Source organism: Trichoderma harzianum, assembly GCF_003025095.1.
Source record: "Trichoderma harzianum CBS 226.95 unplaced genomic scaffold M431scaffold_1, whole genome shotgun sequence".
In the NCBI taxonomy this organism is placed as follows: domain Eukaryota; kingdom Fungi; phylum Ascomycota; class Sordariomycetes; order Hypocreales; family Hypocreaceae; genus Trichoderma; species Trichoderma harzianum.
In genome coordinates, this window is record NW_020209249.1 from 2,358,245 (window position 1) to 2,386,218 (window position 27,974).

Genomic DNA, 27,974 nt, shown 5'->3' on the forward strand with positions numbered 1-27,974 from the left:
CTCAAACCCCTCACGCCGCGTTACAGCCACTTGCTCAAAGACATGCTGAGGCAACCAGAAGTACGAACACTTGGACCTGGCACTAATACGACTTAGGGTGTATGATCTCCCTTCCATGCCTGCACACTCACCGAAGAGAGAGATTCGGCAAGCGTTGTAGATTTGATCGCGGGTTGTTTTCGGCGAGTGGGTATTAAAGTCTAGTTTGGCTCACCTCTTTTGCCTGATCTGAAACCGTTTCGTCTCAACGAAACATGAATGGGAAAATTCATCATTCTGTGGCGTCTGTGGTTCGTGAACGAGCCAGGCGCTACAAGCACCGTCGGAATCGCTCAGGCCGTTTCTGTTCAGCCTAGCTCGCGGCTAATTGGGGGTCGCCGCATCGTTACGTCACCCCCTTCTTCCCGCAGACTCCCGAGTTTTCCCCAAGCAGATTAGCCCCAAACCGGTACGGCACCACTGCGCCTCACCGCCTGACGTGCAGATTTTTTGGCCTCATCTCTGTGGCATCTTATCGGTCCAGCAAAGCCCAGCGAGTCAATTCTCACCACTAGCGCAGCTCGAATCTAGACAATGGAAGCATCCCAGACGGCTGACAAATGGGGAATTGCCATACCACTTGCTCGCGCCATGGCCCAAAGAGGCAGCAAGGCCGCCGACCAAGCGCACTTCCTCCCATCACCGCGACAGGTGGCTGGCCAAGTTCCAGGTGGTCCCCTCACGAAGACGCATGAGTCGCCGGATACGAGTAAGTCTGAGGCCGAGGTAGCTGCTACATGTAGGCATTAAGACGGGTGTGAGAAACAGCGATGTCATGGTCATGGCCTGGGTCCAAAAGCTGTGGCTCGGTAACCGGTAGGGACAGTGTCTGGCGACACGGAGCTGGACACGACAACTGCTTACTCCTGTTCGTGCTGAAGATTTGCAATGCGCGCGCACATTTGAGTATCCTGAGACGGCCGCACTCAGCTGCACTTGTACTCTACTTAGGGTACAGATGCTCCCTCCGGAGCAGGATCACGATTCAAACGCGCATCAATCACTGGAAATCCCTGTCGTTTGTGTTTTGTTCCAAACCGGAACTGCTCAAATTGGGAACCCGAATGACATACTATTTACCGCCATGTGTGTGGTTGGTTCTTTTGAGAATCCGAGACATATTGTCTGTGACAATCGCATTGTCGACAAATCAGCAAATCGACAATGCGCTGTTGCGCTGTTTGCTAAAGTTGGTGGGTGGGATGCTCTTTTATTCATTTTGCTCGCCTTTTTTTCTTCTTGCGCCCTAGCACGCCAACCTGGATTCCAACCTTCTGGGACCACCCGATCGATCGTGGCAGAATTGAACGCACGAATAGGGCCTTTGTGTAACGCTGGAAAGGACCACGGTGGCCGCTGGTATCCATTCTGTCCGCACACTTACTTCGGCATTGGGGCCAACGTTCCTGGCGATGCAGCGGGACTGGTGGCATGAGTGGATAGTTGACATGTTGGCTGCCCGTTCCGAACTTCTCCATCGGCCCCATTTCCACTGCGTTGCCAGATCCGTTGGGATCAAGATTTAGGACGCTGGTGGCCTACCAACGCCCGCATCCGAGGAGAACCACAGCGGACGTCCTCCGTACTTTTCTCCCCGTCCGTTGACGATATGCTACCAGCACATGCGCCCTGAACATGCACCATGTTGGACTCCATAGTAAGATTGGGCCGATATACCACGCGCGTGCGACCGAGTAGACCTTCGTGCTTCCCATGCAACAGGCGGACACCGGCGGCTGTTTATTTTAGGCATGGTATTGCCAACGCGTTTGCCAGTACCACTCATGTGCGCCTCTCAACATGGTTCGAGGCCTTGCGCATAGACTGTCCATCCAGGGCTTCGTATTTGTGCGCCTCTTGGCACCTTGATAGCTCAATTCTGTCAATATGAGAATCCCAACTACATGAATACGCAGTGGCCTAGGCGTGCTGCCAAGCATGAATCGCTGCGATGACGACCGCAACGGACCAGCGGAGGAAACGCAACGGACGCGGCACAGTACAGCATTCGCACATGCGCCGCGCTGGATTCAGCTCATCTCTCATTTCACTTCATTTCCCAGTGTGGTCATTTGCACGACGACAGGCCTCCGAGTGCTACCATCACTGCCTCTCAGAGCAACGTCTGGTTGGGTTGGTGACGGATTTCCCTCTTGATATAAAGTACCATCTACCTCATACCCCTGGCTGGCGGGAGGGCGTCTCCATTGTTGCCGAGTTTCTTTACCGCACATCAAGATATACAAGTCCACTCCCCAATTTCCCGCCGGCTGCGACGGAGTCCGGAATGGAACTAGCCCCAACCAAGTCACTGCCATTCGATCCTCGCAGTTTTTGGCGTGCAGGAGACCATCTTGGTCGCTTCGACGTCACTCCTAGCATCCAGGCCCGCCAAATAACCCCGAAATTGCAGGGGTATCTGGCGTGTTAGCGCGAACTTTTCCAGAGCTTGGATGCTTGGCCCATCCTAATGCGAAATGTGCTCCGTACGGAATATATTGCTAGCCCAGCCACTGTGACGAGAATCATGCTCTTGTACTCCCTACATTGCCCGACAAAATAAATCCAGCCAGCGGCTAGGCGTGCAAACGAAGGGCGGTGACAAGAGGCTAGTCGAGGCTAGCAACAACAAGACGCTCACCAGCTCACGATGCCTCTAATAAGTGCTGCCACTAGCGGGCAGAACAAGCCAAAGTTCTCAAGCCCAGGTGGTGTCTGCAGAAGCCCCAAATGGGCCACTATTGGCGGGCTTCCACGTGGGAGTGGCCTCGCGAACATTGCAATGAATGAGGAGACTTCCGCCATGCAACCATTTGGAGTGCTGAACGGGAAAAAGGCTCCTCGCGGAGTCTAGTCTTACTGTAGGTATACACACTACCTAAGACGCGCGAGGCAAACATGGCAGATTATTCTCACAACCTCACGCCATACCATGATGCTGACCACGAATAAAGCACTCAAAGAAGGAGAGTGGCTGGCCACAGTTGAAACTCTGCGCCCGCATTCTTGCGTGCGAAGTAGAGTACAGCAGAGACGACGAGCCACGCGTCACTAGTACAAGCACTGATGACAGTGAACCAGCAAGAGCTTTTGGGAGAAAAGGAACGGGAAACAAGAAACGTATTGTTTAAGAATCGAACATGTCACCTGACGATGGATTTACGACCTCTCCATGAGCCATTCGAGCATGTTGCATCGCACGCAGAGTGTCATGGTGTGGTTGTTAGGATCAGTTGGTTGTCCTGTACTGCATGCTCGTCCAAGTTGCCAGGACCATGTACGAGTACACGATACAATGGCATATTACGACTACACCTTCCCCATTTTTGCCGACGGGCCTAAACTCCGATTCAGCACTCGAAGTTCTTCGCCTGGGTCCCATGTCCATCTAGCTCCGGCATCCATGCTTTGGTTTGCTAGCACAAGCGCCGAGTGGAACCAGGATTTCTCAGAAGTTTGCCGAATGGAACCGACATATCAGGCTATTGCTAGGCCATTCAGATTACCTAACACGCAGTGAAAAGCGCAAGCCGCGGTCCCCTTGTATGGAACAAGACTTTGTGCGTTTACCAACAATGAACCTACTAGCGCCGGCGAAAGCGGGAATATACATACAGGCGTGTAGTGGCGGTACTAGCGATACTGGTACAGAACACTTGTTGCCCTAGTATTCTCAACGAAGGAAACCAGAAGGGGGAGAGGGGGTATCTTCTTCCTTAATCCTGCTGCCTAGGAGATGGCACCGAGCGGCTACCTCTCGTGTCATCTCACCGTGTGCTATTCTTATGTATTGCACTACTTCCGTGGGGTCACAAGAGCAGCTTCTCTAGGGCCAGGATGACCACCAGATGACTGGTGCGAATATGGCCCAAACGTCACGTCAAACCCTTGGCATTCAGTTATGCAAATCAGGCACCAAGAAGAGGATAGGGCTTGCATTCGTATTTGGTGCGTTGCTGTTCTTGGACCGAGATGGATGGCTGGGCATTCGGACCACTCAACGCCCCCAAGCTGGCACCCCCATGGATGAAGAGGGCTTTGCACCAACCAGTACATGGGTACCTTACTTGCCATGCCACCGAGAAGCGGACCGCTTCATGCCCAAGGTACTGCCAGGTTCTCCGTACGTGCGAAGGACTTGTGGTACGAAGGAGAAAGGGGGGCAGCTTGTCCGACCCCTCACAGCACCTATTCTGGCCAGTCGGGTTTGCAGGAATCACTTAGTACCGCCAAGTGGCCTTTCTATGAAAAAGACCCCCACGCTGGATCAGATACCTCATGGAGCGGCAGCTGCGGCGAAATGGAGACATGCTTGTAGTCGCTAGGTACCGATGCATTGGCAATACATGGCTGAGACACGTCGCCAAAGGGGCGTCATTCATTTGTCCGAAAGAGTAACTTGTCTCGACTCGGAATACTACTCATACGCGCTTCAGCTTTGATCCCCAATGCTTTGACTGCACGGCGGGAAGTTCCTTCTTTTTATTCCGCTCTACCAACAAGGTGCTACAATGGCTTTATAACAACTGCTTGTACGGGTAATTTACTTGCAACCTCGTCTTCTCAATGAAAAGCGGAACCCTTCTGGACACCGCCAGCCACATGCAGGGAAAAGAAAAAAAAGAATATTTGTGAATCAAAGCACTACTGGTAGCCACCCAGGGCGGAATGAAAACTCCTCTGCCACGCCGTTCTGCGCTACCTCAAATAGGGACGCCTTGAGTCAGCTATCTGGATTTTGCGTGACCTCTACTATTCTGTCACGTTGGCGTCAAATTCATGGCAAAATTGATGTGAGACACGTCATCCTTACGGAGATGTGTTGGAATACCAGCTTAACTGTCTCCCGGTGCTTCAGAGCCCCTGCAATATTGCTCTCTTTCTTTCTTTTTTTGGTGTTTGTTGGGTGTGCCATTTATACCTGTGGCACAGATAGGCGTTATTTACCTAGGGAACATGGGGCCGAAAGTCTCAAAGCCGTTGCACGGATATACTACAAGAAGCCCGTACGAATTGCCTTTATATAGAACTACTCCACCCCGGCACTTGGTATACTTCCCGATGCTAGTACGAGTCTCAGCTTCCCTCGTTGCGGGACAGTCCGCTGACCTTGCGCCATGTACTCCATATGGGCTGAATGGGGACTTGTGTGAAAGGGGAAACAAGACAGAAGGAAAAAGGAAGGGGAGACGCCCAGTATGCAAGCTTATCCGGCACACAAGTGCCAATATACGGCACTCTTCCAGAGCCGGAAGACAACAAAAATGGGGAGACCCAGGCAGGTAGCGGGCATGTCCACATTACTGCTTGTAGTGTTGCCAGCACTCCGCATTCCGTATACAGTCTCTCCCCGGGCCAGAGCTGCCCCGACACGGACCCCAATGCTACGTGAAACCGATAGCCGGCATCGATCCACGCGCCGAGGCCAATGCTATGCCACCGCACTCCACGTCTTTACATTGCGTCCTGCCGGTGCTTCGTACTCGTACAACTGCATCATTGCCCTGGCTTGGCTGACATGGCGCTGCTTTTGAGTGATGAGCAAACAATGACGGATTCAACATGTGTTGGCGCACATTTCAAGGGTACGGCGGGCTGTGTTTGCTGTGCTCCTCCTGGCCCCGGAAGGGTTCCAACGCTTTCCGGGTGTCTTGTTTTCTCTCTCCTCTCTCTGTTTCCTCGTTCAGTCTCCCCCTGCTCCTTCTGTCTTGATATACGAACGCCTCAGTGATACGTGCACCAGTCGGATTCAAGACAACCGGGCCCGAGTATGTGCGTGGATCAGTTGTTTGGTTAAAGGAGGATCCCGGTGAATGCGGCTGCCGTACGCCATGCATCGCGGGAAGCCGGCCGGCCAGTGCCTGGGCAGCTCGGAGGCGTCGCCATGTCTCTTTTCACATCATGTCATGTCAGTGCACGCATCCGTGTCCTTGGACCTAAGCAAATAAGGTGTCTCAATGGAGGCCGGCAAGGTGCATTGCTTCGGGCTCTCTTTAAGGTCTCGGGTTCTCTCTCTCGGCCTCCTTGCTTCCAGTATGCAGTAACACGGACTGGATGCTTGCACGACGCATGATGGCTGAGCCTTGGTTATTGGATCTTTGCCTTTTTGTTGCGTTTTCCTGCAGGGACATCCCATACGACCGGTGACCAGGGCCGGGGTATAGTGTCCGGTCGACTCGAGACATGTTCGACTATGAGTTTGTCTGTAAACAAAGACATGGACTGCTTGTACCTACGTTGGGTCGCAAGATGAGACAAGCTCGGTCGGCATTATTGGCCCGGGAGGACTCGTCTGGTGGCGTGAGAGGGGCGTTATCAACCATACCTCTCGGTAGGGTTTCATTGCATGTTGGTCAGAAAATTGCCTTGTGACTTTGCAAGCCTTCTGCCCGTGATGTCACGGAACGTGGATGATGAGAAGTCTCAGCCGTGTCTTTGTGAAATTGTTCCTGCACAAGGCACTGTCGGTGAGCGCATGGGATGTGATTCGAGGAGACGGTCGACACTGTACTCCGTGCGTGTCTGAATATTGGAGGGGTATTGCTGCATGTCCCTGCAGGCATCACCAATCGCAGACACGTACGATGGCCACCCGGACAAGGGATGATATGGACACATGCTTGTGCAGGTAGGATCATACTTGGTATGCTGGTACTCGTGCTACTGGTTTGCAATTGCTTGTAGTGTTGCTGCTGGCCTCCTTGCCTTGCTAGCGCAGAGACGGGGAGCGGCTTCCGGAGAATATCTTGGCTCAAACACTTGTTTGCCTGGCCTGCCCCTGGAGTATTGCCGTCATGAGACAAATGCATAGTGGCAAGTTGATTGCCCTGAATGCTTTCGTGCCGTGTTGCTTCGCTGGCCTTTTTGTTGTGGCGTCGTTTATCCTGTGCAAGTACAGTACATTGGGGTCATCTGGGCCGAATGAAGGAGAAACTATCGAAAAATACCAGAACCTTGCTTGTTTGCTTGCTTTCCGCTAGGAAACAGTTAAATCCTAAATAGCATTAACTTCTGAGATATGATTCCTATCATTGAAAAAAAAAAAAATTGATGCCTCCACCCCCTCATGCAGCTGAATATGCATGTTTCAATCTTGTGGCTGTCCTAAAGCACCTCGGGCGGCAGGATATGAAGTGAGCATTAGTTAATGTACGGGGTAACCTGGAGCAGGGTGTTATTTTTAGGCACTGAACTCATATGTCGTTGAGATGGACTATGCAGTAGCAAATAGTATGAGGAGCTGTTGGGCGAGTTTGAGAAGAAGGAATTGAGGTTTATGTCGTGTGCTCATTATTTGCATACGGCTACCTGGGTTGCATGAGACGGCAATATTGGTTGATATGTCGGTTTCTGCCGTTTACAGCACCATTAGCACCTGCGCTCCAGATCTTTGGATGGGCTTCAAGGACCCATGAATAACCTATAAGAGATACGAGTATTTATAAATGAGAATTGATAACCATAAACCGGCATATACCAAGAACCGCAGGGTACTAGTTCATTCGTCTCATATCTAAATAGTCGTGGGTTGTTGCCCAAGTTGCTCTCTACGCAGATTATTGTGGCTCCACACTGATGACTAAGCAGTCAAATTCAACCACAAGGCGGGGCACAAAGTGCACCAGGCTGGCCAATGGGATAGCGAGATACACCAGCCGATTTCCCAAATTTTGTGCCTCGTCTGAAGATCTAAGCGAATGATGCTGATGGATTGATGATTTGACGTTCAGTCTTTTTCTCTCTATCCCGTCGCCACAATGTCAATTGCAGCAGCGCCCAATGCGCTTCGAGCCTCATCAGGCTGCGCCTCAAGGCTGTGGCTGTCTCTGCAGAAAAGCCCGTCATCAAGCCTTTTCCTGCAGGTAGCAAGTTTCTCTACGACGGCGCCGCAATGCAAGCGCAAGACAAAGGATAGCAACAAGCGACGAGGCGTCAGCAGCCTCTACGGATCGGGCCCGCGAGAGCCGCTGTCCATGTCCAACATGCCGCTGCCGAAGCCCGTCGAGTTCAAGCCCAAGATCGAGGTCGACGAGAGCCACGGACTGTGGGGGTTCTTCCCCGCGCCGGGGAAGCTCCTGCTGACGCCCAAAGAGACGGAGGAGCATGGGCGAGCGTGGGAGGTGGAGGAGCTGCGGCGGAAGTCGTGGGAAGATTTACATGCTCTGTGGTGGAAGTGCTGTAAGGAGAGGAACATGCTTGCTACGGCGAGGGCGGAGCTGTTGAGGGGGAAGCTTGGGTTTGGAGAGCGGGAGATTGATTCACGGGATGAAGAGGTGAGCCGCTAGCCTTGTGAGCTTGGGATTTATGATTCTGTTTATACTAATGGGTGTCGTGTGACAGGTTACGAAGACGATGAGGGCGATCAAGCATGCTCTTACAGAGCGATTCTATACTTGGCAGGATGCCGTCGAGGTTGCCAGGTCGGACCCCGAGATCAACTTGGAGGGAGGAGAGGGTCAGGTGTACACACCGTCTGCATATGAAGAGGGATACGATGATGTTCCTGCTGTGGAAGAAGCAGACAAGGAGTTGAAGGAGCCTACAAGGTAGAAGCCAGGCGAGGCTAGGAGATGGACGATCAAAACTAACGAAGAGAATACCGAGGTCAATCTTAGAAGAAGAAAAAAAGGAAAGAAAAAGGTCAGCGAGGTTAAGGGGGACGGTTCGACGACGGCCAGCATGATATCACGGGGAGGTATTCTGGCCCGGCCGCGTGTAGTATTAAGTATGGGGAATCTGTGTACCTATATCCGACGATGAAGCAATTGGCATGTATATTACTACTGGTACGATATAATACTCGTATACCGATTATCGGGATGACTTTGATGAACGCAACGAGGCTAGAGTCGAATCAATTTCATTTTTCATTTTCAGCCCGGCCAGGTCCTTCGGGCGTTGCGGCGGAAAAGAGACGAAATGAGACGAGGCTCGCCTCATTAGAAAGGCCCCCCCCCTATTTTCTCCCCTTTCTTCTTTTTTTTTTTTCAATACTTTCGCTAACCCCGTTCTTCATTTTGGCTTTTTGCAGCGCTGGTACTGATGCTACTCTGTGCGTGACCGTTTCATTCAGCCGTTGACCAGGGGTTTTTGGGGGTTCCGTGACCGTTTTATTGATGAGCTGGTTAGACTTGGAGTAATGTAGTGGTACATACGAGCACGATCCTGCGCTAACTGAGTATCTGGAGATGCTACCTATGCCGCATAGCCCGGAGCAGCGGTGAATGGATGTACTCGGAGATGGCCAGCTGTTAGCTTGGTACGAATTGTGGAGAGCTGGTCTACTCTTTGGATGGGCCCCAGGGGATGGATGGATATGAGAGAAGAGCGAATGAGTGAGTGAGAGAGTGAGAGGGAGACACCGCCTTATGAAACGGAGACGGGATGGTGGGTTGATGAGGGAGCTTTATTTCTCTTTCTCTTTCTCTTTTCTCTCTCTTTTCTTTTGATAATATATACTATTTTCTTCTCATCCTCTTTTCCATTGTCACTTGACCAATTGCATCTCGCCGTGCCTGTTGGATGCAAGATCCGGCACTGCTGCTGCTCTTGTGAGACATGCTGCTAGTCGTACTCGTACGGGGTAATCATCCGGTAGTAGCATTTGGATCAGATCAGGGGAGCTGGAGATTTGGAGACGGTAGGTATTACGACGGCGGGGCAATTTCCAGAGAGGAACAGATGACTGTACTGTGATTGTGATTTCAACGGGCAGCTTGTAATATAATGAATGACCAACTTGGCGAGCGGTGCGTCATTTCGAGTAACGAATGAAGCAGCTGCTCAGTCATTGTGATTAGCATGAAAAAAAGGAAAATGAAGAGACAGGACGGCAGAGAAATAAGAATAGAAATTACAGTAATGCTAATTCTACTGTAATTCTGCCTCCCCCCTAGTCGGAATCCAGCGTGCTGATGATTTGAACGGTGGAGCCGCCTTGCCCAGAACAGCTCGACGCTTCGTCTCCGCACCTCACCGATTGATTTGCTCCCAAACCAAAGCCAAACCAAAACCCCGCCACTTTCAACCCCTCTAGGCTGGACTCTCCGTATTAGAACCAAAAGCTTTGCAACTCTTCAAAAGCTTTCTCCTCTCCCCGACAACCTTTTTTTCTCTTCTTCTCTTCCTGCTCTTTCTTGCCTGCTGGCTATCTCGTCGGACCGAATCTTCCTCTTTACACGCTAATCACCAAGCTCGTCTATTATACCCACAACCATGGAGGAGATTGCAAAGGAGTACGATGTCATCGTCTTGGGCACCGGTACGTGTTTGCTGCCTTGGCTTGCTTTTGCTGGCCTGGAGCTTCCAGCTTCAGCTCTGGGCATCCGCATCGTCACGGAATGAGCTCTGGCATCGCCAGCAAGCTCTTCTCGTTGCCTGCTGGCTAGCTACGTTGTCCATGAGCTTGGTTCCTTGCTGACTTGACCCCTTTTTTTGATCAGGCCTGACCGAGTGTATCCTTTCTGGGTAAGCGGACGACGATAATGGAACCAAAAACCCCAGCATCCAAGGCCACTTGTACTGACATCATATCTGTCTTGAAGTGTCCTGAGTGTTAAGGGCCGCAAGGTCCTCCACATTGACCGCAATGACCACTACGGAGGGTATGTTTTTTCTGTCCCCTGGCCTCTGCTACGTCGACGTGGCATCACCGCCATTGAGAGCACGGATCACTGACTACGATTTGCTACAATAGAGAGGCTGCCTCCGTAAACATCGAGACGGTAAATTGCCATTCCCCCGATTCGCAATACCTTGCTTGCCTTGCATCTGTACAGCGCATCTAACGCCCCCGCCCATAGCTCTTCAAGAAGTACGGCAACTTCAAGGACGGCGAGGAGCCCTGGAAGAAGTATGGCCGCCTCAATGACTGGAACATCGACCTTGTCCCCAAGTTCCTCATGTCATCCGGCGAGCTGACCAACATTCTCGTCTCCACCGATGTTACCCGATACCTGGAGTTCAAGCAGGTTGCTGGCAGCTACGTCCAGCAGGGTTCTTCCGCCAAGGCCACCGTTGCCAAGGTCCCCTCAGATGCTGGTGAGGCCCTCAAGTCGCCCCTCATGGGCATCTTTGAGAAGCGCCGCATGAAGTCCTTCATTGAGTGGATTGGCACTTTCGATCTCCAGGACCCTGCCACTCACAAAGGTTAGCCGCCCCCCTTTTCTTGATGCGAGATCTCCCGTTTGGGGATGTCATTGATCGATTGGTGACTAATCTTGTATTTCTTCCACCTTGATAGGCCTCGACTTCAACACCTGCACCATGAAGGATGTCTATGACAAGTTCGGCCTTGAGGACGCCACCAAGGACTTCATTGGCCACGCCATGGCCCTGTACCTCACTGATGACTACATCACTGCCGTTGGCCAGGCTCCTGAGGCCATTGAGCGTATCCGCCTGTACGGAAACTCCGTAGCTCGATATGGAAAGTCCCCATACATCTACCCCCTGTACGGCCTTGGCGAGCTCCCCCAGGGTTTCGCTCGTCTGTCTGCCATCTACGGCGGTACTTACATGCTCAACACCAACATTGATGAGGTCCTGTACGATGGCGACAAGGCTGTTGGCATCAAGGCCACCATGACCGGAGTCGAGGAGATGAAGTTTGAGACCAAGGCCAAGCTGATCCTTGGTGACCCCTCATACTTCCCCAGCAAGGCCAAGGTTGTCGGCCATGTCCTGAGAGCCATCTGCATTCTCAAGCACCCTCTTGCTGGAACCAACGACAGCGACTCTGCCCAGCTCATCATTCCCCAGTCCCAGGTCGGCCGAAAGAACGGTAAGGATTGACTTTTGAAAGCAGCCCCCCTTGAATGGAAACCAATGCTGACGATTTTCTGTACAGATATCTACATCGCCTGTGTTTCATCTGCCCACAACGTCTGCCCCAAGGGCTACTGGATCGCCATTGTCTCTACCATCTCCGAGACTGCTGCGAACCACCACCTCGAGCTCCAGCCCGGTCTTGAGCGCCTCGGAGCTATTGAGGAGCAGTTCATGGTAAGTTGCTATTTCACCTCTGCCCAGCGGCAAAGACCCAACTATTCCACCAATTCCAACCCATACCTCGGCCAAGTTTCCGGAATGCTGACTTGCTTTCAAAAACAGGGTCCTCCTATCCCCATCTATGAGCCTCTTGAGGACGGCACCAAGGACAACATCTTCATCTCCAAGAGCTACGACGCCACCAGCCACTTTGAGACAACGACAGATGACGTCAAAGACATTTACCGCCGCGCCACCGGCGAGGAGCTCAAGGTTGAAGGTCTGAGGGAGGGCATCACCGTTGCGGAAGAGTAAGAAGCGAAATTAGTGGTTGCAAATCTTTTTGTCTGTTAAATCATGCTATCGAGATCTTTGGAGTTGATACTTCTCCCCTTCTAAAACTTGCGAAGAGCGACCATGTTTTCTTCTGTTTTCTTGGTTCGGTAAATGTCAATAATTAATGATGAAAAACAAACCTACTTTTTTATCATTTTTTAGTACATCAATCAACATTGGTGGCAAAGGACAAGTATCGAGAAACAGAAGAGAAAAAAAAAAAACCAAAGAACGGGGGAAATCTTATCATATATAAGATGCTTCTCATCACATCATATAGGGACCTTTATCAAAGCAGTATATTTGTACTTTTAATTCAAATTCGAAAGCCATTATAATCTGATTTTTTCCACTTTCTCTCTCTCATCATGATGAATCGTTGTCGTAGGCGACTAATACCGTTTGCTAGCTACTACTCCAACTGACTGCCTGAGGATCCTCTTCCTCGAAAGGTACATCATTTCTGAATATCTTTCCTTTATATGAAAAGCCAAACAATGAAAAGAAAAGTCTGTATATGCTCCTCTCCCAACTTTCACACTCTGCCCTTCTCTCGCTCACTCAACTTTCTTTCTGGATTGTAAACACCCTTCCAGAACGCCCAACTCCTGAGCAAATAGTGTTTTCCCTCGTATCGAAAAGGTTGAAACACTGGAAATTAAACACAAGAAGCCGAAATAAAAAACACACAAAAAGATGCCAGCAATAATGTGAAAGAAAATTGGGTGTGAAAATAGCCTCTCCTCCCAAAGTTTTTCAAATGGCTTAACGTCTGTTGGTCTTGCCAATACCACGCTTTCCGGCAACCTGTTGTAGAAAAAGAACGATTAGTAAAATGAATAGATACAGGTTGAATTTGGTGGCGCTCATCACTTACCAAGTGTTTTGTCAGAGATGCAGAAGTGTGTCTGTCGGCCTCTCCCTGTCGGGCCATTCTGTTCATCCTCTTCTGGTTGAGCTTGGCAATCCGCTCGGCCTTTGATCTCGTGGCCACGTCCGCAACACCCTCTTCTCTGCGGTTGGCGGGGTGTCTGCTGGCGGGTCTGCTCAGAGAGCGCAGACGCTGGCGATCCGTCTTGGGAGTGTCGACGTCCATGGAGTCGGCGTCCGCGGTGCCAAGGCGTGATAATGAGCGGCCACGGGTGCGGATGGCAGTGGAGCGGGCTCGCTCTGCGATCTCTGTGGTGTCCACACCCAGAGTGTCCAGGGCGTCTTCCATCTCCGAGAGGGGCTTCTTGACGAACTTGCGGGGGATGATGGCCTGGTTCTTGAGTCTCTTCTTCATGCGGGCCTCGTTTCGGATGAGCTGCTGCTTCTCTCGGATGAGCTCAGCCTTGCGCATAATCTCGGCCTCCTCATCGTCCTCAATGTCTTCGTCTGACTCGTAGAATCCTTCCTGCTCGAGCCTCTCCTCCTCCTCTTCCAAGGCGGCCAACTTGGCCTCGATATCAGGATCAACGTAGTCGTAGACGTTCTTTCCTTCAAAGATTTCGGGCATCTTGTCGTACTTCCACTCGGGATTCTTGAGCATCCAGTCGGCGCGCATGTCAACGTTGTAGACACCAGCGCCGCCGTTCTCCACCTCGACGTCCTTGGCCAGCCTGGGTCGGTCAGGGTCGTCCTTTTCAAACTTCTTCTTGTTCTTGGCGGCCTCGGGAATGAAAGTCTCGGGAGCCACGCCACCCATAGGCTGGGCAACGTGGATACGGGCCATGACCTCGGCCAGACGGCCTCCGATGGCTCCGCTGCTCGTGGTACCGGCCTTGAGCTTCTGGTTGACACGCTCGGCAAGCAGACGCTCGCAGGCAGCGTTCTTGACTTCCTGCACGCCCTCTAGGGTATTGCAGGAGAGTTGAAGCATCTCAACCTCACCAGCTTTGAGGATGGTCTGCAATTCAGCCTGGAGCTCTGGCGACAAATCTTCGGGTCGAGTGATGTCAATCTTGTTGACGACAAGGAAAACGAGCTTGTTGGAGAAGAGGGGCTTGATGCTTCGGAAGAGCTGAATCTGAGCCTGAACTGAGTAACCACACTGCTCGGACAGATCCATGAAGTACATGATGGCGGATCTCAAGTGAGCAATAGCCGTAATACTCTGCATTTCGATAGTGTTCATCTCCTCCAGAGGGTGGTCGAGGATACCAGGAGTATCAATGGCCTGGAATCGCAGATACTTGTAATCAAAGTGACCGACAAACAGACTCTTGGTGGTGAAAGCATAGGGCTGGACATCCACATCGGCGCGGGTGATGCTTCGGAGGAAGCTGGACTTGCCAACATTGGGGTAACCGCAGATGAGCAGGGTCCTGGTGTTGGGGTCGATGGCGGGCAGACGGCCAAGATGCTGGCGAACTTGGTCCAGGTACAGAAGAGGGTCTTTCAATCGCTTGACCAGAGTGGCCATGCGACCAAGGGCGGCCCTCTTGAGCTGCTTGCACTGGTAGAGCGACTGTGCGTATTTCAAGAGACGAACGTAGTCTCGAGAGATGGTCTCGACCAAGTGCTTGGCAGTGGACATTTGACCAAGGGCGATCTTGAAGTGGTCCGCATCGTAGAGGGTGTTGAGCAGATCCTTGTGGAACGGGTGGATGTCCTGAAGGCGAGGAAAGCTGTCGAGGATGGAGGCGAACTTGTCGGAAAAGGTCTCCTGTGTGAACTTGACCTTTCGTGTGTAGAAGGCTAATTATGTGTAAGCGAGCCATTCACCATACTGGCATGCATCGCAAATGGTATTGGACAGATGCTTAATGATTGTTGTTATGCGACATACCTCGGATTCTGCTGATTTTGAAGCCGGCGCGGATCTGGGTAGGCAACTTGCGCTGGGTCCTGCTCAGCACAATGTCCAGGAACTCCTGCTGAGTAGGAACCGGGGGAATGTCCTTCCACGTGGTCTTCATGGTGGGCAATTTTTGATCGAGGAACGCTGTTTGTGGTGAAGACTACAGCTTTGAGATGTCCTCGTCGCTTTTTTTTTTTTTTTCTGGATACCCCAAAGATTGGGAGGACTTTCGAGGTTAGCGAAATGCCGGGTCTAGGCTAGGCGGTGAATTTTTTTTTCTTCGCTGTGGGCGGAGCCTCTGCGGAAAAAGTCTTATCGATAAGCCGCGCAGGTACTTTTGGAGGGGCAAACATGTGCAACATGGATCTAAGGTATCGCTGCATACAAATTTATAGGCGAGGGTACATGGCTTTGGGGACCCCACTGTGCTGTGGGGAGAAGAGCTGAGGGAAGCACAGTGTAGGATCTTGCGAAATGTCCATTGAATGAAGGGCGTAAGTTCCTTCACATAGCCCTCATAAGACAAGTAAGGATATATATATAAATTAATGTATATATAGATTACTAGGCTAAAACTTACCATATAATTCGAATGCACTATATTCACTGCGGTTTACTCCAATTGCCCACGCATATTATTGACGGAGACAGTGAACTGCCAAGTAGTAGAACGAGCCAGAAAAGTGACCAAGTTCTACGTTGCTTCATCTACTTCGCCAGATCTCTTTATACTCAACTTGGTGTCAGTCTTCTCTTGCCATGGCAAAATTTATATTGCCTTAAAGATCCTCGTATTATTTATTATATATCGACTAGGACAGAGGATAAACGTGGGCCCCTTGGCTACTACTCTACCTGAGTAGATTATAATGCAGTAGACTTAAGTGACCAAATCCTCGCAATGAAACTTTAACATACCAGATTCAAGCGCTTGATACACAAAGAGACTATCCAAAAGTACTGTTAAGCTATCTTTAGTCTATATAAAGGTGTACTCGCATTGGTATTCAAATTCTAGCCAGCACAAGGCAGTCTCGATTTTATTTCTACCTTGAGATATAGGATGAGTTGTACAGTGCGAATTGAGACAGATCGCCCTAGCAGGTAAACTTTTTTTCCCTCTTATCTCGTGCCCCGCCAACTTTTTGAGATCTTCTTCCTCTTTTCCTTCTCCTCCTCCTCTTTCAACAAGAGGAGCAAATTACTGAGTTCTGTATTTGCCTGCTGTTTTCTGTGGTGTCACAAATCCTAATCAAGGTAAATAAATCAATAATTTCCTGACGAGTGTCATTTCTCTCCGCTGGTCAGTGACAAAAGCTTATACAGCTCCAGGTCACCAACCATTACTTCTTGCGTCTTTGTTGCTCTTTTCACCTTGTAAATATCCACCTCACGTGCGCTTCGACAACATGGCCTCTTCTACCTCCCAGCTCCCTGCGTACAAGCAGGACTTCTTGAAATCCGCCATTGACGGCGGCGTCCTCAAGTTTGGCAGCTTCGAGCTCAAGTCCAAGAGAATATCGCCCTACTTCTTCAACGCGGGCGAGTTCCACACTGCGCGCCTCGCCGGCGCAATCTCCTCTGCCTTTGCAAAGACCATTATCCAGGCGCAGGAGGAATCCGGCCTCGACTTTGACATCGTCTTTGGCCCCGCCTACAAGGGCATCCCTCTGTGCTCCGCCATCAGCATCAAGCTCGGCGAGCTGGCCCCCCAGAACCTGGACCGCATCTCGTACTCGTTTGACCGCAAGGAGGCCAAGGACCACGGCGAGGGCGGCAACATTGTCGGCGCCCCTCTCAAGGGCAAGAAAGTTCTTATCGTCGACGATGTCATCACCGCTGGCACTGCCAAGCGGGACGCCATTGAGAAGATCACCAAGGAGGGCGGCATCGTCGCCGGCATTGTCGTTGCTCTGGACCGCATGGAGAAGCTTCCTTCTGCCGACGGCGACGACTCCAAGCCTGGCCCCAGTGCCATTGGCGAGCTGAGGAAGGAGTATGGCATCCCCATCTTTGCCATCCTCACCCTGGATGACATTATCGATGGAATGAAGGGTTTCGCTACCCCCGAGGATATCAAGAACACGGAGGAGTACCGGGCCAAGTACAAGGCAACTGACTAAAGTTACCAAGCTCATTGGTGTTGAGCAAGTAGGCGGGCAAACATCACTTACGTAGTAGTAAATCTGATTCTTCGCTGCCCAGGTAGATGTTGAGAAAGGAAAAAAGGAGCAAAAAGAGCGAAAAAGGAAACGCTTCATTACAATATTCCTCTTACATCTACATTTCATCGTAAACCATAGTAGCAGCTAGCTAGTCTACGTAGAATTTGTAGGACTCAGTATCCATATTAGGGGTAGTTATTTTATTTTAATTTTTAATATTAATACTTTTATAGATTCATTTTAGTTATTCCTCCTTTTAAATGCTCATGAGTTTTCTCCTTAGATTTGCAGAATACTGCTCCGTAAATGTTCTATCATCACCTCTCTTCTATAAGCCAAAGTCAACACCATATCATACATATAAAGGAGTGATTGATTGCTTAATGGCACTTACAACAGCGCATCTGTCAAGAGACAGCATCCACCTTCTGCGCAATGGCGGCTGTTGCTGAATCGTTGGCACTTTTCGAGTCGTTTTGCACTCATCTTGCTTCTGTATTCAGTTTCCCCCTCTCCCCTCATCTTCTCTTTTCACTACCTCGTCTTCATTTTTCTTCGCTTCTCTTGAATTTTGATGAGCTTTATTTATGCTCTCGATTTCCCGATGCTTCCCTTTTCCTTGGTCTATATCTTTGTCATTGTTGACCGTATTTTCCCTCTAGTCCAAGCCATGTCATTACCCATTACCATGTCATAAGCATAGAATGTAGTATGCTTTTATCATATCCCAAAAAGATGCCGCAGATTGCCACCCAAGACAAAAGAGACGCTTAAGAAAAGAAATGCCGTATTGCGCCACGAAAGGATGCAGTTACACTAGGAAAGCTCAGTACTGTTGGGCATCCTTCTCGATTTGATTCCAATCAATGAAATCTTTGCGGCCGGGTAGGTCGAAAACCTGCAGCTTCGAGTTAGTACGGGGTACGCATAAACTACCAATAAGTTCTTGAAATGAATACAGAGCAAGTATAGACTGCATAGAGGTAGAGGAGCAACGTACCATGTTATAGAATTCGCCAGGGAGAGTCTTGGTATCGCTTCTACCAATATTCCTGAAGCCGCATTTCTGGAAGAACCTGGTCTCGGATTTGCGACAAATAAGAGCGACACGGTCCGCAAGACCTGCGCTGTTCAGACGCTGAACGTATGACTTCAAAGTAGCAGTGCCAAGGCCCAGGCCTTGGAGGCGAGGGCAGACGGCTATCGAATGAATACATACTGTCCGGCCATCGGGCCGGTGGCCAACAAGCTCGCTCGGAGAGCTTTCGTCGCCATGGAGCATTTTCAACCAGTTCTTGGGATAGTCCATGTCCTCGTCGGTCACCACAGGGCTGCACCCTAAGGTTGCGATGATATGGACGAACATGAGCCTCCTGACGTCTTCAGGGCAGCCATCAATGTTCCACCCTCGTACTTTGGTCACCATCCACCAGTCTTTCCGCTCGGTCATGTCACAGATGTTGAATAGACCGAAACTAAGGTTGTAAGAAAACCTGACGCGATATTCGACCTGTTCACTGTTTCAGTACTCTGCTTTAAGAGAAAACTTGTCTCTACCTATCTCCAAGAAACGCTTAGAGAAAGGAACGGTGAGAAGGGAACTAACCAGTGGGCTACAGAATCCTCTTACAGAATGTTGAAAAGCAACCTGTTCCAGTTCGATGGCCGTGACAACATGCTGAGGTTTCAAAAAGGCAAGCTTGGGGTTAAAACAAAAGGGGAATGCGCTCAAGAACTCCTCTGATCGACAAACGCCATAAAAGTAGAATTGAGCGATCCTGTCAAACCCTATTGTGTCGACTTCCATCTCCTCATCGTCTATATCAACCGTATCGTTGGCGATAACTGGCAGAAATGGGATGGGGATCAGACAACCCGCTGGGGAGGCGATGCAAGTTGTTGGAACCGCCTCACTAGAGTTAGTAACTGCCATGTCCTTCTGCATCTTCATTTTCTTCTTATATCTTCTTCTTCGTCTTCTTCTCCCGCGTCCTCTCCTTCCTCTTTCACTGCAACAAATTGCCTTGAGTTGAAACTGAGGGGGTTGGCTGGCTAGGTTGGTGACGATTGATGGGGAAATAGATGTTTAATAAGAAATGGGGAGACCGAATAGAAACGGCAAAGAGTCTTGGTGGCCATGCGAGGGTGTGATTATTTTTATCCTTGGCGACTAGTTACGGCTGAAGACATACATGACGCAAAGACGAATAGAAGGTCACCATAGCAAAGTGCCCCTCCGAAAATCAGAGGGAAAAGCAACCAAAGTCTCAGATGCAAAACAATAATTTGTTCTTGATAAGCCGCGGCTGCAGGTGGCTTGACACAGCTGGCCAGGCCAATACTCCACGGATGCCTGTCATTTGAGACAGGATTTGCAAACGATAAAAATACTCGCAGTCCATACTCACCATCGTGGAAATTCCGCCCTTGAGTTTGACTAAAACAGAAATAAAACCAGAGTCGATGAGGTCGTCTGCTGCGATGTTGTAAGGTGCTTTGTGCTAGTCAATAAGATGCATAAGGTAGTACTTCGTAGTACAGTATTCTACCTGTGGGCGTTCTTGGACCTGGACAGGGGAGTTGAAACAAGTAGGCAGATTGGGCAAATGGTAGAAGAATCGCCAATCCACTGCCACATTCGCCTCTTCACCCCTGAGGTTCCGGTCGATCTAGTGTCCGCACTATCAGAAGCAAGTGTCCGGAGTATGGATCCAAGGAACATTTCTCGTTCAGCTGAGTGGGTTGGCAAGCATTTGTTCGGATAATGGACAATGAGAGCCCCTGGTCTGGCTGCGACGAGCCAGGCCGAGCTGGCGAGGGCAAATGTGACCAGTTGGTTCATTCATTGTCATTCAATATCTCTGGTCACAAAATGGCCCTACCAGACTCAGTCCATTCAAGGGTACAGAGTAGAGTGGCAGCCCTACCCGCAGCCCTCCGGAGAAAGATGCAAGCCCCCCCGAGTGATGGATTAGAAGCCGGCTTCACATGGTGGATACCAACTAACACACGTGTTCACCAATATGAGTTGGGTGTGCAACTTTGCTCCCGCATCCGCCTGTTCATGAGACGAATACCACCGTATGAGGTGAGGGAGGCTTTTCAAGACCGCCCATTCGAGTCAAAGTTTGAGTAGGGGGGCATTGCCGGGCGGGGAAACATATCACGTTGCCAATCATATCGCATCCTACTCGGAACGAGCAGTTTCGGAAGACACACGGGGGGTGAGTATTCTGAATGCGAAAACAAGCGGTAACCACTTGTAGCTCCCAAGCCATCAGCTCATAAGTAGGGAGGCTTTCCATGTCATCACACACAGCGCCATGGTGGCCTACCGGTGATATATCCATATGGAAATTGTGCCTCAGGATACTGCTCGTGAAAATGTCTCTTAACTCATGAGAGCACAGAGCACGGGTATGCGTATACGCCCCCAATTTGAGGACACAATTTGCGGGAAAGAAGATAGAAAAAAAAGAGAGGCTGGTTTTGGCACATTGTACTCACCGGCCGTGATGTATGAGGCTGAGGAGACAGGATATGGAATCGTACTTGATTCCTTGCAGCGTCCCGCGCAAGCCGCCGGCCAGGTTGTGATGAAATGCAACTGTCCACGTCGTATTCTAGAGCAGCGGGACAGACCTGATGGCACATTGAGCGGCTGTGTGTCTTACATTTCAAGTACAATTCTCCCCGCATGTGATATGCCACTCAGCAATCAGGAAAGGGTTGGATGTTAATATAACGGACCTGGTAGGTATTAGTCGACTAGCCAGGGGTCTGAATAGCGCTGACAAAAAAAGAAAAGAAAAAAGCATAAGAGGCAGGCTGCGTATGAGGTTTGCAGAAAAGGGCCCATTCCAAGTCACACGCGTGTTAGCAATGGCGCTTGTTAGAGAGAAGTGCGGAGAGTCACGCCATGAATCTGGCCAGCCCAGACAGATACATGTGCGTTGGCGAGGGTGGAAAGAGAGGTCCCGTAGTTGGCGAGGAGAAAACTAATGATTAGCATCTATCTAGGTTATGATTTGGGTGGAATCTTGGTTGGATTATGCTCGTTTAGTATGCTTCGAAGGATGAACACTAGACATGGGGAGATGGTTCTGGCGGCAAGGGGGCTTCAGGATCAGTTTTTGCAAGTGCCGCACGAGGACGGGGTAAAGACCTGCTTCGCCCGTACTTGGCCTGTCCCATCCTCGCTGGCAAAGATGAACGCCGAGGCTCGCGCTCGCAGTGCGACTGGCTGACCTGATGCAGCTCTGCGCACAGATAGTGAACTAGTGATGCGGCATGCAAGTTCTGCCATCCCCGGAAACAGCAGCACTCGTACCGGCAAAGAGGTGGGCCAGAGACGTGTCCAAGAGATTCACTGGGCTTCGATGGGATTCCCAACGGTGCTCTTGCGGGTGATGGGGCCGTCAGGTGCAGTTCTTGAAGGGCGGTTCATGACGGCAGAGACAGACCGCGAGACATGATGCATGTCCCCGCACCGGTGAAGCTCTGCCGGTCGTTATTGGCGAAGGCAGATGGAAAATGCGGCTTCTTGGCGTGAGAGGGGCCGGGAAGCTGAGAATCCGGGCAGAGACGAGACAGACGCAGGGAGAAACGGAACTTGTCAGGATATTGTTGGTGGCAGGTTTGAGTACTAGACGTGATGCTTGCGAAGTCAGGTGGGAAGTGGGAGGTGGAAGGCGGCCCTGGTACAAGATTTGTACAGATACACATACATGGACGGCACCACTAAGGTACAGGTACCTACATATAATCTTTACCAGGCTCGTACGCGCCCAGTCGAGAGACTTTTAATTTCCTGGCATGGCGGCTAAAAGGGAATTGTTCATAACGTATTCGTTTACAGCAAAAGCGAAAGGAAGCACAGAATACGTACACTGCTAGATGGTGGGTTCATGATGCTGTCTCCAAATCTGTGTGGGAAAGTGGTGTCTCTGATGTCCTACCCTATATTCATGAGGTGCCTAATCGCAACTCCTTTTTCATCCTTATTTTTGAGTACAGTTGGCTTATTCAGACAGAGTAATAGATTACTATTGTAATATGTATGTTGTAAAAAGAAATTGAATGCTGTAAGATGTCAACCAGACACAGTTGTAGCAAGGGAGGGTACCAGGCAGCAGGAATAAGCTCCTTCTGATTGACATTCTGGAGCAAAAGCATCAACGGATGGAGCGCGCTCAGAAAGTTTGGTGATTACAGGAATAAAATATACCTGCCATAGAAGCATCATAAATTAAGCTCATGAAGAGATATACGCATAATATGGCAGATGTCAAATACTGAGATTTCCTCTTGATGAACGTAGCTTGATATAGCCTACCTACCTGTTAGGTCTCACAGACGTGCGTGAAAACACAGATCAGACCAACTTAGGTAGGTACCCAAACTACTAGGCCATTATAGGTCGAATTTGATGATATCGAGTGAGACGATAGATATAGCAGGTACAATAGCTAATGATTTTGCTCTACCAGGAAGGTAGAGGCAGCAGTGATACAATCGTCAAACTGGACGGATTCCTGTATGATTCCCCCAGCTCCACTCCCTGATCCTTTGAATACCAGGGCAAGCATGTAACTGTGGCCCGTCAGTGCAATCGAAAAAAATCATATAGATGGACCCTTGCATCATCTACCTGCTACATGGAGAAATGAATGCAGTAGGAGCTTAATTGATGAGTCCCAGAAAGTGCAGCTGATGGAGATGAAATCACCGGGTTCCATGTGCTCACTGCGCTTAGAGTGCTCAAAACAGCAACTGGATCTGCCCGAATCCTAATTGATCCTAATTGATCCTAGGCCCGAAATGGGCAGGCGCTAGAACCCTAAAAGATCACCTAAAATGCCCTCAACCGTATTCTGTCTTCTGTATTAGTGGAATCCTCCTCGGTAGGCGGGCAATAAGCAATAGGCAGGAACAAGTACGTACACATCAATATCCCGCCACGGCCCCTCCAAACAGCACACCTGCCCGCTGTAATCCGCCCAGAAGCTGCTATTCGCTGTCGTCACCGCCAGGCTTGCCTGGTTTGAGGAGTCATGACGCCCAAAACAGGAGCTTGCCAACATGCAACCTAGCTTTTTTGCCCCTCCAGCTCAGGCTAGCAGTCATCTCACAGCCCCTCCCTAGTCCTCCCGTCATCTCCATTGAATCTATCCGCTGCCAACAAACGAAGAGCCCCAGCTATCCGAGCGTTGGTCGCATTACAAGCCGAAGCCGTGCTCGCGTGTTTGTCTGTGGACGGGCGTCCATCATCATTCTTCCACTGACGCTGACACTTACTGCCACTGCCTCTGCCTCTTTACGCCAAGGGCCAGCAATCGCTTTGCCATCTATCCCAGCAGCTTCTTCTTCTTCTGCTGGTACTGACGGCCATCTCTTACTCTTACTCTGACTAAACTTGTCCATTCCCATAATTCCCCGGTCTTCCTTGAGATTCCATTCCATCTCACTCCAGATCCGGCCATTTCCTCTCGATATCACTCTCGTCCGCATTCTCTTCCACATTCCCATTCACCGTGTGCTAAACGCCCACATCAATATCCCAACATGTATGTCTCGTCTTGTCCTAAATGGAGCTGACGGGGAGGAGGCTAACGTGGATTTACTTGCCAGGCGCATCACGCTCAACGTCTTCAATCCTCATGGAGGAGACCAGGACAGCCTGGTGACTCTCGAAGTCTTTCCCGATATGACCGTTTCTACCCTGCGCGAGTCTGTCCAGTCCGAGGCCGGCATCCCCCCTACTTCGCAACACATCTACCACAACGGTCGACTCATCTCAGACGATGCCAAAACCATGGAGCAGCTACAAATCGGCGATGGCGACATGCTGGCTGTCCATGTCCGAGATATGCGAGGCAGCACGGTGCCTCCGGAGGCAGCAGGGCGACCTCCAGCAGCGGCTCGCCAACAACAAAGCGCCGCCACTGCCGCCGCCGGAGCTGAAAACGACACGGAGATGCTTCGCCTGCAGATTCTCGGCGACCCCGCCGTCAGACAGCAGCTATCCAGGCAACACCCAGAGCTCGCCGCGGCCATCGAGGACCCCGCGCGATTTCGAAGAATATTCCTAGACAGCCAGGACAGGGAGCGGAGAGAGCGAGAGATGCGGCAGCGCGAGATTGAAAGACTCAACGAAGACCCCTTCAACGTTGAGAACCAGAGGAGGATTGAGGAGATGATCCGCCAGGAGAGAGTCATGGAGAATCTGCAAAACGCCATGGAGCACAACCCCGAAGGTATGTACGATGACGTCCCATGACCCCTGTGAGATGCGGGGGCTGACTCTGCCACGTTTACTAACTGCCTGTACCAGTGTTTGGCCGCGTTCACTTGCTGTACGCAAATGTGGAGGTCAACGGCCACAAGGTAAAGGCTCTCGTAGACTCGGGAGCGCAGGCAACCATCATGTCGCCGTCGTGCGCCGAGGCCTGCGGCATCATGCGCTTGGTCGACAAAAGATTCGCCGGCGTTGCTCGAGGCGTCGGAACGGCTACCATCATTGGCCGAGTTCACTCTGCCCAGATTAAGATTGGAAACCTATTTCTGCCCTGCAGCTTTACTGTCATGGAGGGAAAGTCCGTCGAGTTGCTGCTCGGCCTGGATATGCTCAAGAGATATCAGGCCCATATTGATCTTGCTAGTGACAAGCTTATCATCCAGGGCCAGGAAATCTCGTTTCTGGGAGAAGCCGAGATTCCGAAGGAGGAAGAGGCCATTGTCCAGGAGCCTACGATTCCCGGACCGGCAGGGACTGCCATTGGCCAGAGATCCGGAGCTGTCATGCCTGCTCAAGAGGCCCCTTCGCAAACCCCTTCACAGGCTACACCCGGCGCGCCGCCACCACAGACCCAGGCACAAGCGGCGCCACAGCAGCCAGCAGCACCATCTGCCGGTGTAACACCAGCCCACGTTGACAGTCTTATGGCCATGGGGGCTACCAGGGAACAGGCAATCCAGGCTCTCCAAGCTGCCGAGGATAACGTGGATATGGCGGCTAGCTTGATCTTCTTTTAAACTACTATACCTAATGAGAGCATGAAAACTAAATCAACCAGCATTAACCCCACGGCCAGGGTAGGGTGTCTTTCAGGCGAGAGTTACATAACATCTGGGATTTTAACTATGGGGAGGTTTTCTTTTTTCTTTTCTTCATTCCTTTGCTTTTGCTTTTAATTTTACCAAAAAGAAAACAAAATCATCCTTGTTGTTATTTCTTTCAACAAGGCGACAAGTGGAGAACTCCTCAGGACCATTGGATGAAGATGATTACTAGGAGATTATGCAACAGCTAGAGGCGTTTGGAGAGCCCGTTGCGATGGATGTAATAGAGAGAGTAAAGAAGAAAAAAAAAAATACAGAATACGAAGAGATGCGGAGTAGAAGCTGCTCAACAAGCCGAAACGCATTACCTGTATTTGCCCTGATTCACTATGATATATCCGCACTCCTGTCTAATCCTTCACGTCATTTTACAACTTGTAGAAATGTCACATCAAAATGACAAACTAGAACGAAAAAAGGGAAAAGGGAAAAAAGAAAAAGAAAAAAGGACAAATTTCCCTTGACTGGCCAACCTGTATATACTTCTCATATAAACAATCATCGAATCTTGTACACGCAAGGTTTGAGGATAGCTCCCTCAGTTTCGCCACCCTGATCCTCTGCATCCTCGTCCTGCATGCGACCAAACATTTTCTTTTTCTTTGGGCCAGCGTCGTCCGGTTTGACACCCTTGCCCTTGGTAGGAGCTGCACCCTTGATGAAGCGCATGGTAACAAACATCCTATTGGACAAGTCGACAGCCTCGCGGCCATCTCCCTGCAGGACGAAGCCACGCTTTCTTAGGGCCTCGACAAAGGCCGACACATCCGTCTCACGGCGCTGGTCGTCCTGGCCATCCACCTCGACGGCGAGGTCCTTTTCGAAGCGGCCAGCGGCCTCGGCCTCCTTGGCCTGCACCTCCTTCTTGGAGGGCTGCTTGCGCCTGTTGCCGACGCTGTGGGTGACGGGGGCGTGCTTGTTGCGCACAGGGCCGAAGCGGCTCTTGATTTCGGCGACCCAGAGCTCGCCCTTCCAGTGGAGCAGGCGGTAGGCCTCTTCAACAAAGTCGAGCCAGTTGGTGCCCATGAGGGCGAGGCAGAAGATTGCGACGTTGACGGAGCCGTCCTCCAGGGGAATGTTGGCGATGTCGGCCTTTGTGACCAGAGGGCTGGGGCTCTGGAGGTCGAAGCTCTTGACGTCGATGTGCAGCTTGTTCTTGTCCTTCTGGAGCGACTCGGCCAGCCGGGCATCGCCACATCCCAGGTCGGCAATGGTGCATGTGTCGCCGGTCCTGGGCAGAGGGCTGGCGATGAGCTGAAGTTGCGGGGCATTGGGCCTGCCCTTGCCGGCCTTCCTTATCTTGGCCCTTGTGCGAATGTCCTGCAGGAAGCTGTCGACTGGGTTTTCGGGCCACACCTTGACTTGGCGGCGGAAGCCTTCGTGGTACTCGTCAAACATCTCGGGGGACTCTTGGAACAGCTTGAAGGCTTCTTCCGAGGGCCGCGTGTAGAGCGTCTCGTTGAGGTGGCGGAATCGTGCAGAAACCAGCTTCTCCCTCATTGAGGCTTGTAGAGGCGTCAACTTGGGTGGTGCTGGAGGTAGAACTGCTGCGGGCTCGGCTTTGGCTTTGGGTTCGGGTTTGGGGGATTCGACTGCTGCTGCTGCTGCTGTGGTTTCGTCTTGGGATTCCGACCGGTTTCCCCTTTCTTTGTTCTTTGGCAGTTTTACGTGGTTTGGGTTTGCACTCTCCTTCTTCTCCTTCTTGCTCTTCTTGCCCTTCTTATCTTTTGCCTGCTGTTGTGACTTTGCATCATTAGCCTCGGCCGCCGACTTCTCGCCGCCGGCCTTGGTCTTGTCGTCGGAAGACTTCTTTTGGCGTTTTGAATCCTGCGCGGGCTTGTCGCCACTGGGCTTCTTCCCCTCGACGACTGTCTCATACAGATCGGCGACGTTGGCAGCCGTCACTGGCTCGTCTCTGGTGGTCCTCTTGCGCTTCTTGGCAGAGCCGCTGCTGGCTGCGACTGCGGGCTTTTCGGCCTTGAGCGCATCGGAAGAGACTGACCAACCGGGGACGGCGAACATTTTGTCGTCTCAATAGGAACACTTTTCTCTTGTTCTGTGGATGAGATGGGCGCCGATGGAAATGCGCTTCAGCACACTGGAGTAGCTCTGAACTTTTTTTTTTTTCTGCTCTTGATCGTTTATCGATAAGGATAAGCTCTCAAGTATGGGGTTCGCCCAGACAATGGCCTCAGCGGGTGGGTCAGTGCTATAACAGATCCGTGATCCTACTGCGAAATACATTTGTGTTATGTTCTATACTATTTGCCAAACTATTGTCAAATCACGCGTCTGATAGACCCACGATTACGAACCCTTTGGATGGTAGCGTCATAGGCATCGTTGGGAGGCAATTCTCTGCTTGCCTGTCCGAGTCAATGTCGGCTTTGGTTCTGAGGATCCGGGAGACAACTTGGAACTAAAATCCCCGGCAATAGTGTTCCCCACTCGCTCACCCCCAGCTTTGGAACAGCACCTAGACCTACTATGGAGCCAAGTGACAGCATCTTACTGTCTTTGTTTTCGTGCTATAAGATGGATTT

General features: G+C 51.0%; 13 protein-coding genes across 13 annotated transcripts; 9 read left to right on the top strand and 4 right to left on the bottom strand.

Moving 5' to 3' along the window:
• Window positions 1-573: 573 nt before the first annotated feature.
• M431DRAFT_477151 (hypothetical protein) lies at window positions 574-1,474 on the top strand (the record flags this gene model as incomplete). Its single annotated transcript, XM_024915541.1, has 4 exons — window positions 574-748; window positions 783-855; window positions 991-1,232; window positions 1,290-1,474. The coding sequence occupies 4 exons, from the start codon at window positions 574-576 to the stop codon at window positions 1,472-1,474; spliced, it is 675 nt and encodes a 224-aa protein (XP_024780387.1).
• Window positions 1,475-1,872: 398 nt separating this feature from the next.
• On the top strand, window positions 1,873-2,580 carry M431DRAFT_194267 (hypothetical protein). The gene has a single exon (XM_024913239.1). It carries the CDS (start codon window positions 1,991-1,993, stop codon window positions 2,468-2,470), a length of 480 nt encoding a protein of 159 aa, XP_024780388.1. The 5' UTR covers window positions 1,873-1,990; the 3' UTR covers window positions 2,471-2,580.
• Window positions 2,581-3,052: 472 nt separating this feature from the next.
• On the top strand, window positions 3,053-3,723 carry M431DRAFT_194251 (hypothetical protein). The gene has a single exon (XM_024913238.1). The coding sequence runs from the start codon at window positions 3,212-3,214 to the stop codon at window positions 3,557-3,559; it is 348 nt and encodes a 115-aa protein (XP_024780389.1). The 5' UTR covers window positions 3,053-3,211; the 3' UTR covers window positions 3,560-3,723.
• A 1,429-nt stretch (window positions 3,724-5,152) lies between these two features.
• M431DRAFT_194238 (hypothetical protein) lies at window positions 5,153-5,596 on the top strand. Its single transcript, XM_024913237.1, has one exon. The coding sequence runs from the start codon at window positions 5,238-5,240 to the stop codon at window positions 5,571-5,573; it is 336 nt and encodes a 111-aa protein (XP_024780390.1). The 5' UTR covers window positions 5,153-5,237; the 3' UTR covers window positions 5,574-5,596.
• A 2,088-nt stretch (window positions 5,597-7,684) lies between these two features.
• On the top strand, window positions 7,685-8,925 carry M431DRAFT_526774 (hypothetical protein). The gene is made up of 2 exons (XM_024920693.1): window positions 7,685-8,312; window positions 8,380-8,925. The coding sequence occupies exons 1-2, from the start codon at window positions 7,797-7,799 to the stop codon at window positions 8,587-8,589; spliced, it is 726 nt and encodes a 241-aa protein (XP_024780391.1). The 5' UTR covers window positions 7,685-7,796; the 3' UTR covers window positions 8,590-8,925.
• Window positions 8,926-10,254: 1,329 nt separating this feature from the next.
• On the top strand, window positions 10,255-12,342 carry M431DRAFT_489487 (hypothetical protein; the record flags this gene model as incomplete). The annotated part of the gene is made up of 8 exons (XM_024916686.1): window positions 10,255-10,300; window positions 10,482-10,506; window positions 10,584-10,643; window positions 10,736-10,763; window positions 10,842-11,187; window positions 11,282-11,821; window positions 11,888-12,042; window positions 12,151-12,342. The coding sequence occupies 8 exons, from the start codon at window positions 10,255-10,257 to the stop codon at window positions 12,340-12,342; spliced, it is 1,392 nt and encodes a 463-aa protein (XP_024780392.1).
• Window positions 12,343-13,128: 786 nt separating this feature from the next.
• Window positions 13,129-15,263, bottom strand: M431DRAFT_72180 (hypothetical protein; the record flags this gene model as incomplete). Its single annotated transcript, XM_024921992.1, has 3 exons — window positions 13,129-13,170; window positions 13,241-15,042; window positions 15,134-15,263. 3 exons carry the CDS (start codon window positions 15,261-15,263, stop codon window positions 13,129-13,131), a joined length of 1,974 nt encoding a protein of 657 aa, XP_024780393.1.
• Window positions 15,264-16,351: 1,088 nt separating this feature from the next.
• Window positions 16,352-17,501, top strand: M431DRAFT_502869 (hypothetical protein). Its single transcript, XM_024918226.1, has one exon. It carries the CDS (start codon window positions 16,555-16,557, stop codon window positions 17,266-17,268), a length of 714 nt encoding a protein of 237 aa, XP_024780394.1. The 5' UTR covers window positions 16,352-16,554; the 3' UTR covers window positions 17,269-17,501.
• Window positions 17,502-18,136: 635 nt separating this feature from the next.
• Window positions 18,137-19,243, bottom strand: M431DRAFT_71826 (hypothetical protein; the record flags this gene model as incomplete). Its single annotated transcript, XM_024921955.1, has 3 exons — window positions 18,137-18,208; window positions 18,311-18,820; window positions 18,917-19,243. 3 exons carry the CDS (start codon window positions 19,241-19,243, stop codon window positions 18,137-18,139), a joined length of 909 nt encoding a protein of 302 aa, XP_024780395.1.
• Window positions 19,244-19,364: 121 nt separating this feature from the next.
• On the bottom strand, window positions 19,365-20,430 carry M431DRAFT_194495 (hypothetical protein). Its single transcript, XM_024913242.1, has 2 exons — window positions 19,860-20,430; window positions 19,365-19,804 (listed from the first exon to the last, which is right to left on the bottom strand). Exons 1-2 carry the CDS (start codon window positions 20,150-20,152, stop codon window positions 19,468-19,470), a joined length of 630 nt encoding a protein of 209 aa, XP_024780396.1. The 5' UTR covers window positions 20,153-20,430; the 3' UTR covers window positions 19,365-19,467.
• Window positions 20,431-21,088: 658 nt separating this feature from the next.
• M431DRAFT_502872 (hypothetical protein) lies at window positions 21,089-21,582 on the top strand. Its single transcript, XM_024918227.1, has one exon. It carries the CDS (start codon window positions 21,312-21,314, stop codon window positions 21,555-21,557), a length of 246 nt encoding a protein of 81 aa, XP_024780397.1. The 5' UTR covers window positions 21,089-21,311; the 3' UTR covers window positions 21,558-21,582.
• A 1,834-nt stretch (window positions 21,583-23,416) lies between these two features.
• Window positions 23,417-25,344, top strand: M431DRAFT_71547 (hypothetical protein; the record flags this gene model as incomplete). The annotated part of the gene is made up of 3 exons (XM_024921914.1): window positions 23,417-23,553; window positions 23,941-24,580; window positions 24,991-25,344. Coding segments are annotated over 3 exons (1,131 nt in total), but the record flags the coding sequence as incomplete, so codon positions are not given.
• Window positions 25,345-25,929: 585 nt separating this feature from the next.
• M431DRAFT_72248 (hypothetical protein) lies at window positions 25,930-27,453 on the bottom strand (the record flags this gene model as incomplete). Its single annotated transcript, XM_024922003.1, has 2 exons — window positions 25,930-27,115; window positions 27,176-27,453. 2 exons carry the CDS (start codon window positions 27,451-27,453, stop codon window positions 25,930-25,932), a joined length of 1,464 nt encoding a protein of 487 aa, XP_024780399.1.
• Between the last annotated feature and the right edge of the window lie 521 nt (window positions 27,454-27,974).

Coding starts and splice junctions, on each gene's coding strand:
- M431DRAFT_526774 (XM_024920693.1), top strand. CDS start 7,797: ATGTCAATTGCAGCAGCGCCCAATGCGCTTCGAGCCTCATCAGGCTGC. Junction 8,313..8,379: donor TTGATTCACGGGATGAAGAG/GTGAGCCGCTAG, acceptor GTCGTGTGACAG/GTTACGAAGACGATGAGGGC.
- M431DRAFT_502872 (XM_024918227.1), top strand. CDS start 21,312: ATGATTAGCATCTATCTAGGTTATGATTTGGGTGGAATCTTGGTTGGA.
- M431DRAFT_194495 (XM_024913242.1), bottom strand. CDS start 20,152: ATGAACCAACTGGTCACATTTGCCCTCGCCAGCTCGGCCTGGCTCGTC. Junction 19,805..19,859: donor AGGTCCAAGAACGCCCACAG/GTAGAATACTGT, acceptor ACTAGCACAAAG/CACCTTACAACATCGCAGCA.
- M431DRAFT_502869 (XM_024918226.1), top strand. CDS start 16,555: ATGGCCTCTTCTACCTCCCAGCTCCCTGCGTACAAGCAGGACTTCTTG.
- M431DRAFT_194267 (XM_024913239.1), top strand. CDS start 1,991: ATGACGACCGCAACGGACCAGCGGAGGAAACGCAACGGACGCGGCACA.
- M431DRAFT_194238 (XM_024913237.1), top strand. CDS start 5,238: ATGCAAGCTTATCCGGCACACAAGTGCCAATATACGGCACTCTTCCAG.
- M431DRAFT_194251 (XM_024913238.1), top strand. CDS start 3,212: ATGAGCCATTCGAGCATGTTGCATCGCACGCAGAGTGTCATGGTGTGG.